The sequence below is a fragment of the Arachis ipaensis genome, chromosome B10, assembly GCF_000816755.2.
Source record: "Arachis ipaensis cultivar K30076 chromosome B10, Araip1.1, whole genome shotgun sequence".
NCBI lineage: Eukaryota > Viridiplantae > Streptophyta > Magnoliopsida > Fabales > Fabaceae > Arachis > Arachis ipaensis.
The window spans coordinates 11,242,181-11,252,408 of NC_029794.2; the positions used below are offsets into that span (position 1 = coordinate 11,242,181).

Sequence of the window (10,228 nt, forward strand, 5' to 3'; positions counted from 1 at the left end):
ATTTCTTCCAAAACCCATACGATTTATTTCAGCATCCACAAAATTCATTTCACTATGCACAAACCTCATTCCAGAATCCACAAAACACATTTTGCTACCCACAAAACTCATTTCATACCCCTCAAAACAACTTCACCACAACACACACATATCCACAAAATCATCTCCAACCTTCTTCTCTTGAGCTAAAAGTAGAACAATTCCTTCAAAGGTCCAAAGACTCTAGGGAAGAACAAGAAATCACCATTAGGAAGATTGAAGTGCATTTAGACCATATTGCTAAACACTTAGCAAAACCCATTAATGTGTTCCAAAGTGATATTGAGAACATCCCAAAGGAAGGCAAGGTCATGAAGGGAGTGGTGCTTAGCAAGGAGGATGAAGACCACATGGTGAGTGCAAAGGAAGAATTGGAAGAACAAGGAAAATAGGCACCGGTATCAAGTGAAATTCCAATGAAGAAGGAGGTGGTGGAGGCATATAAGCCTAGGATTCTATATCCACAAAGGCTACTTGAGGTGACAAAGCAACATGCAAATTCACTCCCAAAAGAATCAATGCAAAATCATGCAGAAGGAAGGGATGAATAAAATCAAGGAAGTCCACATTCCCATGAAACAGAGAGTTGCATAAAGGGTGAGTTCATTGAACCACCAATTCAAGAGGTTCTTGATGAAGAGGACACTCCAACCATCACACAATACCCAAGTTTTGAAAACAAAGAAGTGAAGGCAATCAACAAAAGTACTAAAAAGAGGATTGTGACCAAGAAATAAAAGACCATATCCATGAAGAAGAAAAGGTCAACAACAAGCAATCCCACCCCTAACCCAACAAGCAAAGCAAATCAATCCAATAACAAAAGAATGCTTCTGGGAGGAGATCAAAACAGGGGACTTCAGTTTTTTCCTCTTCTCCCTTGAAGTCATTTCTCTTAACCAACTAGAAGAAGAGGAAGAAATTTAAGAACCACATGTCAAGCTAATGACATTAAAAGAGCACTTGTTAGAAGGTAACCCAACCGTTGGTAACATTTTCTTTCTTTGCTTAGTTCATTTTCCATAATTTGACATGAGATTGCATAGAATAAGTTCGGTGTTTCCATGCAACAATTTGATTTCAAAATCTTCACTGGGTACTTGCTTCAATTTCAAATGAAAGTGTCACACTAATTTTGGTGTTGTCACTTATCCTTCATGCAAGTACCATGCACAACCCACTTATTAATGCAGTCACATTGTCTCTGTTTTCTTTCTTGTGCCTTTATTGTTATTCTTAATTTTGTTTGCTTAAACACATGCATTACTCACATTTCATTATTTAAGACATTCATGACCCATCATAAATCTCATCACCACTGTTTTATTTGTTTCTTGAGGACAAGCAATCATTCTAAGTTTGGTGTGGGAGGGGAAGAATAGGAGGAAAATGACAACAACAATGATAAAGAACTACAAGGTGGTAAAGTTTCTTTTCCTCTCATTTATTTCCTGTACATTCAATTGCATGATTGTCTTCCATTTTTTTTATATGCATGTGTGTTACTCCTTGTGAATAAGCATAGTTTGATTTTTGAATTGTAATATGTTGCTATGATATCATGACTTCCATCTTGAAATTTGTGAGTTCAAAGCAATTAAGCATCATGATCATAAACAAATAAGGTAATTAAAGAAGAACCTAGCATGAGCATATGAGTATTGGAAGGCTCTAGCATGACTATTGTTGCTCAAATGCATTTGAATTTGTTTGATTGAAGTTTTCATCTAGGACATTTTATGAAATTTTTGAAATCTTGAAAACCTTGTAGAAGCAAATCAATTAAAGTCAAGTAAAGAAAAAGGGAAAGAATGAGAAAGTTGAAGGCTCTGAGTACTAATGACAATTGATTAGTTAAGTACTTGTGGTGTTTATGTATCAAGCAAAAAGCTTGAACAAAAAATACTTAGAGTCAAGGCTAGGCTCAAGTGCAAAGCACTCCCTTAAAACTCAAGGCTCTGAGCATCAATGATTAGAGAGTAAAAAAAAAGAAACAAATGAGCTTAAAGAGTTCTCTAGTTATATGCTTGTGGTGCTTATGTATCAAGTGGTAATACTTGAAAACAAAGCATGTAGAGTCGAAGTAAAAAACAAAATGGCGCAAAGCACCCAAGAAGCTAAAGATGAAAAGCTTGCTTCAAGGAAGGAATATAAAGAAAAGATTTCATAAAGCGAGCTAGATAGAAGCATTAATCATTTAAATTTCTTGTTTGTTTGTTGCAAGCATAATAAACTAGCCGACCATGAACATGAAATTGCTACTCTTCCCACCTTAGATTGTCAAAATTTATTGCATGATTCTTTATTTGCTTGAGGACAAGTAAAGTTTAAGTTTGGTGTTGTGATGCATGCGCATCATGTGTGTTTCTATGATTTTTCATGTCAAAAACTAATTCATAATGCCCAATTATTGAGTATTTGTTGTGCTTAAGTCATATATTGCTTTGATCTCTTTGATTTGATGAATTTTGTAAAAAATGGTAGAAAAAAGAACAAAAAGTACAAAACAAACTTAAAAGAAGAAAGGAGAAGTTTGGACACACTTTAAAATTCTATGAAGCATGCAAATAAATGCATGAGGTGTTCATATGATAAGCCAAAGAAAGCATGCATTTGCTACATCAAGTAATGAATCCATGAAACACGCAGTGTGAATCTGTTATTAACATGGATCCATAAAGGTAAGCATGAATGGAATAAGCAATAAAGAAAGGAAGGTGCTGGAAGTGGCGTTCAGAAACCAAGCGCCCGCGTAATGAAGTGAGGGCAGCGCTCAAAGTGGCGCTTGTTTTGGCGCTCATTTACTCAACGCCAGGAGCAAACCTGGAGCATGTCCTAGCGCTCGAAGTAGCGCTCGTTTGCACACTCAGTTACTCAACGCCAGCAAAGGTGGTCACGCGTACGCGTGAGGATGAAGATTTATACCCCTGGGAGTAAAGACCTGGCGCTGAGTTTGGCGCTCGTTTACTCAGCGTCCGCAACGAAGGCCATGCATATGCGTGGGCAACGGGAAGAGGATTTTTGCTCCTGGGAGTGACCTCTTGGCGCTCGAACTGGCACTGAGTTTGGCTCTCGTTTACTCAGCGCCTGCGATAAGGGTCACGCGTACACGTAGGCGATGCGTACGCGTGACAAGTGAAAGCAGCACTAGGATTAAAAGGGCACTCGATTACTCAACGCCAGCAATGAGGATCACGCGCACGCGTGGGCGACCTGTACGCGTGACAAATGAAAACCAGCACCCAATATAAAGGGCGCTCGATAAACCAACGCCCAAATTGGCTTCTATACATGCTAAGTGACCCCTAGAGCTTCATTTTGGTTCAATTAAATTCACTCAAAGTCCACTCAAATTTCAAGTAAGCAAGCCCACAATTGACAACTAATCAAGACCACAAGAATCATCTAAAATAGTTAATTTTCATTTGATTCTAATTCCATTTGAATTTGTAATTTAGGATGGCTTATAAATAGGCCTTAGTTTCATCATTAGGATGCATTCGGGAAGGGGGTCTTCGGACTCCTCTCTTCTCACCCACACTTCTCTTCCATTCTCTTTCATACCCACTCTTGTAAATATTTAGTAATGAGTCACTAACTCTTTCAATTGGGAAAGAGAGCTCTATTGCAATTTAATGGATTGATTTATTTTCATTCTTCATCTTCAATTCTTCTTTCATTGCTTTTTTAGAGAGAGTCTTTGTATTTCAAAGATCTAATTACTATCGAGAGAGGGATTAGATCTATTTGAATTCTATAATGAACTTGAGAAAGGAGTCATAGAATTCAGTTTGAGCCTATTCTCTCATGATTCTCTTGATTGATAATTCTTAGTCCGGTATGTGACAGGTAACCACTTTGAATTGATATCTTGAGAGTTGTGTGGTCTTTGAATCAGAAATTGAACTTTATCTCTTCTCATGAGCAATTAGATCAAGAGATTGGCATTTGTTCAAGTTAAGAGAAATCAAATCACCAAGAGATTGGGGTTTGATTACTTATGATTTGCCAAGAGATCAATGATTGCATGATTGAAGAGGAGATGAGAATTGTTGATCATGAGAATGCAATATCTCTTTATCTTGATCCCAATGTTTTTTTATTCTTAATTCTAGCTATTTATTTTCTTACACTTTACTTTCTAGCATTTTACCTTTCCTTTATTTACTTTCTTGCACTTTATTTCCTTTGCACTTTACTTTCTTGTACTCTACATTTATGTCATTTACTTTTTAGCTATTTATTGCTTTCTTTTAATTTCTAGTCATTTACATTTCTTATTTACTCATCATTCCAATATGAACCGTCTAACTAGAATAATCAATTAGCTATTGCTTGCTTAATCCTTTAATTCTCGTGGAATCAATCTCACTCTAAGTGAGTTTTATTACTTGATACGACTCGATATACTTGCCTTGCGAAATTAATCTTTCCGTATCACTAACCAACAATATATATTGTAGGGTATGAGAGTGACTTTAGAATTAATTCAATATAATGAGTCTTTATTCACAGAACTATATTCTTTTGTTATGTTTCATTAGCGATCAAGAAACTAAAAAGGATTTTATTTAGCTATTCTTTTATGAAATATATATAGGTTTAAATCTAGTTGTCACAGTTTGAAGACCTCGTAACCACACACGACACCCATTCCAATTGATTATTGATTACACATAAGCATAACATTCAGTCAAAACAGTATCTCATTTGATATGAATCTAAGGATTTCCTTCCACGATGAAGAATGATGAATACACTTGATAAATTTGCTCGTCGAATCTACTATTTCGGGTTTAAGGCAAGATCGAATTGCGAGGGTAGTGTTAAGTTTACAATGAACAAATAGTTAGGGAATTATCTTTAACGAGTAAATTCCCATAATAGTCTTTGAGATTCGTGTAAATACTCAATGTAGTCTTCAAAATCTTAATTTTTTCATAGTAGTCCTCCAAATAGAGTTCCGAGCATTCATAGTGGTCCCTGGGCATATTTCTAGTGATGAGTTATCACCGGAGCTTTACGTGGCGTCGTTTCGCCAAGCTAAATAGCTTAGCTGGTACGTTTCCAATTTATACTCATATTGGTCCCTCCCTCTCTATTTAACCCTAAATTCCAAAATCCAAATCCCTAACCTTCTTTTCCGACAGCTCCCAGTCTCTGACCCTGTCAAACACCGAACGACAGCCCACTTCTTTCTTCCAAGCTCCTTCGGGACATCACCATGAACGAATTCATATGCAAAGCAAGCAATTGCAGGTTACTAATGTTCCCAATCTCAGGAGGAATCTCCCTGGACAGTGAGTTTTGCCATAGAATCAAGTTGGTAAGGTTCTGAAGCTTTTGAAGCTCCCTTGGAATAGAACCTTCTAGCTAATTCTGCATCAAACCCAATGTCTCCAAGCTGTCACACTCACTAATCTCGGCTGGTATTAGTCCCGAGAGAGCATTTAGTCCCGCCCGAACAACTCTAAGCTTCTTCAACTTGCTAATTGATTTAGGAATTCTCCCTATTAAGTTGTTGCTATATATAACTAACTCCTCAAGTGAAGCTAAGTTCCCAAGATCTTCAAGTACCTTACATTGTATATAATTTTCACAAAGGTAAAGCTTCCTAAGTTTTGTTATATTCCAAATTGGGGTTAGAATTTCTCCATGGAGCCTGTTTGTACAAAGATCTAGAATCTCCAAACTATGGCAATTAGCAAAACCATCCGGAATTGGACCAGAAAGGAAATTCTTTGAGAGATTCAACTCAATTAGCCTTGGAAGGTCACAGATTCTAGGAGATAAAGTGCCAAATAGATTAAGGTGGTAGAGTTTAACGGAAGTTGCCAATGATGAATGGGTGCATTGCTCACCAGTCCAATTGTATGGTACTCTCAGTCTCAGTCACTTCCTCTGTACTCTCTCTCGCCGCCGATCAGATCTCTTTTCCGATCTCCTCTCTTCTAGTTTTGAACTTTTCATTGGTACTTGGTGATCAATGTTTGGTTGTTGAGGAAACTTAAAAAAATAGAAATATGGAATGTTTGCATTTGCTGTGATGTGTGAACTTTGAATTTGATCTCTGTCTTCTTTGCATTTGTAAAATATAAATGACTAATTGACTGAGTTACATTTTGGCAATTCATGTGATTTCAGTTCACACTGCAATTGCTTTCCTATGCCGTTGTTAGTGATATTGCCTAATGCAGTCCACAATTGGAAGCATTCTATATGAAAGTCTAGACCCTTTTTTTCTTGAAATATGTACTTTGGAATAATTGCATTGTGTATTTTTTGTGAACAGAATAAGGAAAGTATCTCGTCTCTGTTTGCTGCATTGAGAAGGTGTCGGAGAAGAAGATTAGGGATTTGGATTTTGGAATTTAGGATTAAATATAGAGGGAAGGACCAATATGGGTATAAATTGAAAACGTGTCAGCTAAACTAGCCGTTGAAGCCATTCAACGTGGCAAAACGACGCCACGTAAGTATTCCGGTGATGACTCATCACCAGAAATATGTCTCTAATATGCCCAAAGACCACTATGAGTGCTCGGAGCTCTATCTAGAGGACTACTATGGGAAAATTGAGATCTTAAGGACTACATTGTGTATTCATGCGAATCTCAGGACTATTACGGGAATTTACTCTATGATTAAGACTTGATGAGATTCCCAAATGTCATAAAATCTTGGGTTGAACCAAGACACACTCATGATCTTTTACAAACACCATTTCCCATCAATAACCTTTTTCTTTTTATTTTTATTTTTTTTCATGGTACAGAGTTACCCTTCAATTCTGCCAAACATACAAGTATGAAATACCCATCTGAATCTCACATCCCTAAATATGTTAAACTGATTTTAAAAAAACGTCGATTCTGGCTTCCAGGGGGGTGGCAATTGGCAAAACATTCAATATAAAAGGACCTCGCAATGTCCACACTCAACTCATCCATGGGTCAAGTCAACCAAGCAAGAACTGCTAATACTTGCGTGAATTCAAGCGCTTCTGAAACATGTTTCATTAATTGTAAAGTATCATCAAGCTATTTCTTTTTTGTGTGAAAATAATTTACTTATAAAAGAATAATTATGAAAGGGGTACAAAGCAATCACATATTTACCACAATAACCCTATATATTTAACAATTAACACGGCACGGTATTCTGATTGACATCGGTACAAAAATTATCCCACAGAAGGGTAAATTCTGCAAGAACGAAAGTAAATATAGCTTTCAGCATCAAAAAGCAGGCAAAAGAATTCAAGGCATCTAACCTTTATCAAATAAATTATTTTCTGCAGATTCACCAGGCAAGAATTCTGTACGCAGGACGTTTGATCAAGGATCCCAGTTCCAGCCTCTAATGGCCAACTTGCTGCAATCAGCAGTGGTGGTGCACCGTTCATTGAGGCGGGAATGGGATGCTTGATTACCAAAAGAAACCTCAAAAGCAGTACACTCTTGTGTACTGTGCTGTACTGTACCATATTGCAGCTCACTGCAACATGTGAAAACATGAAGACACTGTATAAGGCAACGAGGACATGACTTCGACAACAAAATATATTGCAGTCCAAGATGAGTCGCTTTTGCAGCAATCGGGCAGGGCAACTCACTCCTATAGCATATATGAACAATTAATAATGGCAGACCACCAGCCACATCATCTTCAAATGTCAAAACCAGGCATTGCAAATTGAGTTGCAAAAGCTTCAACCCGAGCCCGGAGATCAACAACATCCCTACTGCTATCAAGCCCCTTCAAAACTGTCTTCTGCATTTTCCCATGCTCCCTCTGCAATACGTTTGCAAGTTGCGCGGCTCTAAACAGAAATTCAGCCATTGTCTCAAAATCAGCTTCTAAACATCCTCTTGAAGTCATGGCAGGGGTACCTGAGTAATAGAAAATAAAATTCGTCCGCAGGGTAAGTATATCAGATCAAGCATGCCAAGCAAACAAAACATTCAAGATTGAGATGTAATGAACCATCACTTACCTATTCTTACACCTCCGGGAATAATAACTCCATTGTCACCAAAAATAGCAATCTTATTCAAAGTAATATGACATGCCTCACAGACCTTCTCATAAAATTTACCTGCAAACCAAAGAGAACAAAAAAATAAATAAATAAAAATTAACCTGAAATTTACAAACTCTACAAGCAAAACTTTGAGATTGTAAAGTACTTAAGAAAGTCATCCAAGAAAGAAAAACTGTCATAAAAGTAGAAGTTCAACAATGCAAACTAGCTAATTGAGTCTAGTTGAGATGTAATGTAAGCATTATCAAACAAAGAAGCAACCAACATTAGATCATAATATGAGACAGTCATACAATACCTGTCAATCCAAGAGGCCTTAAATCCCAAAGCACTAAGTGGTTGTCTGTACCCCCAGTTACTAGGCGGCATTTCCTTCTCAATAAAGCAGATGCTAAGGCCTGAGCATTTTTCTTCACTTGATGCATGTATGCCTTATACTCAGGAGTAGCCACTTGTTTTAAAGCTATAGCAAGAGCAGCAATATGGTTATTGTGTGGGCCCCCTTGCAACGATGGAAAAACAGCAAAATTTATCTTTTCCTCAAAGTCATACTGATCACTTTCATTTCCCTGACTTAGCAGAATCCCTCTCTTCCTTGGTTTTGCACCCTTCCGATAAAAAATTATGCCTCCCCTTGGACCACGAAGACTCTTGTGAGTTGTTGAAGTAACAATATCACAATAGTCAAAAGGGTTTGAACATTCCTGTGGAGATAACAAAACCATAAAAATAAAGCAAGCCAAAGATAAGTGTTTCTTCAAAACAACAGATAGGGGCCATAAATGCAAGCTAAGCTACCATAAATAATGCATTAAGTAAAACAACTACTTAAAAGCAACAGAAGGATGATTTTTTCACACCTTGGCTGCAATTAGCCCACTTATTTGTGCCATATCACACATCAAAACAGCTCCACATTTATCCGCAATGTGCCTAAACCTTGAGTAATCCCATTCTCGAGGGTACGAACTCCCACCGCAAATAAGTATCTTGGGACGAAAATCAAGCGCCCTCTCCTCAAGCTTCTCATAATCAACATACCCAGTTTGTGGGTTCACCTTATAAGGCAAGCTCTCAAAGAAAATCGAGGCACCGGAAACTTTCTTCCCATTGGGAGTATAGTAACCATGGCTAGTGTTCCCTCCAGAGGGTGTATCCAACCCCATGATACGATCACCGGGCAATAGCAACCCGGTGTAAACTGCGAAATTCGCAGAGGTACACGAATATGGCTGAACATTGACACCCCAACACTTGGGGTCAAGATTAAACGCAAGCAAAGCACGCTCACAACACAAGGTTTCAATCTCATCGATATATTGGTTACCTCCATAGTAGCGAGCACCGGGCATTCCCTCGGAGTACTTGTTAGTCAAATGGCTCCCAAGAGCTTCCATAACGGCTTTGCATACAAAATTCTCGGAGGCGATCAATTCAATCCCTCTGTACTGCCTTCTCTTCTCCTTCTCCATTATGTCGAAGACGTCGGGGTCCGCAAGCTGCAAGGATTGGTTCCCCCATGAGCGAACCAAAGCTCTCCGTGCCTCGAGATCAGATTCGTGGGAAACGGAAACCCTCTTGGAGGAAGAGATTGAGGAAGAGGATGAGGAATCGCAATCTCTTCGCCTCTTGAGGCACATTGAGTGGCCTAGGATGCGAAATTCCTCGACGTCCCTGTCGTCTTCATCGTCGGCGGCGTCGTTGAACTCGGAATCGTGGTTGCCGTTATCGGTGGCTGTTTGGGGCTCGAGGAGCTGGAGGGGAACCGGAGGGAGAGGGTGGGAAGGGTCACGGAGGCTGGATTCGAGCTGGAGGGTGATAGATTCGTCGGGGATTGGAGGGCGGCGTGGCGGCGACGCGTGAGAGGATGAGAAGCCGAGCGACAAATTGGAGTGGGGATGAGACAAGTCCATGGATGAAAGTAAAATTGAGATTGATATGAAGTATGAACTAGGAGTGAGAGGCTAGGGTCATTGATTGAAGTGTTTGGGGGAAGATGGAGATTGAAATTGAAAACCCAAACCCTAACCCTATTGAGAGGGGAAGGGAACAAAACGGATGAATAGAGGGAGAGGGGGTGGATTTGACAGAGAAGGATGGTCGATGCCTGTCTTCGCCCTTCGGGGGATGTACCTGGACGCTGCT

At 38.9% G+C, this 10,228-nt stretch overlaps 1 protein-coding gene across 1 annotated transcript; it reads right to left on the reverse strand.

Moving 5' to 3' along the window:
* On the reverse strand, window positions 7,087–10,228 carry LOC107622966 (serine hydroxymethyltransferase 6). The gene is made up of 4 exons (XM_016325050.2): window positions 8,944–10,228; window positions 8,382–8,787; window positions 8,036–8,137; window positions 7,087–7,931 (listed from the first exon to the last, which is right to left on the reverse strand). The coding sequence occupies exons 1-4, from the start codon at window positions 9,994–9,996 to the stop codon at window positions 7,708–7,710; spliced, it is 1,785 nt and encodes a 594-aa protein (XP_016180536.1). The 5' UTR covers window positions 9,997–10,228; the 3' UTR covers window positions 7,087–7,707.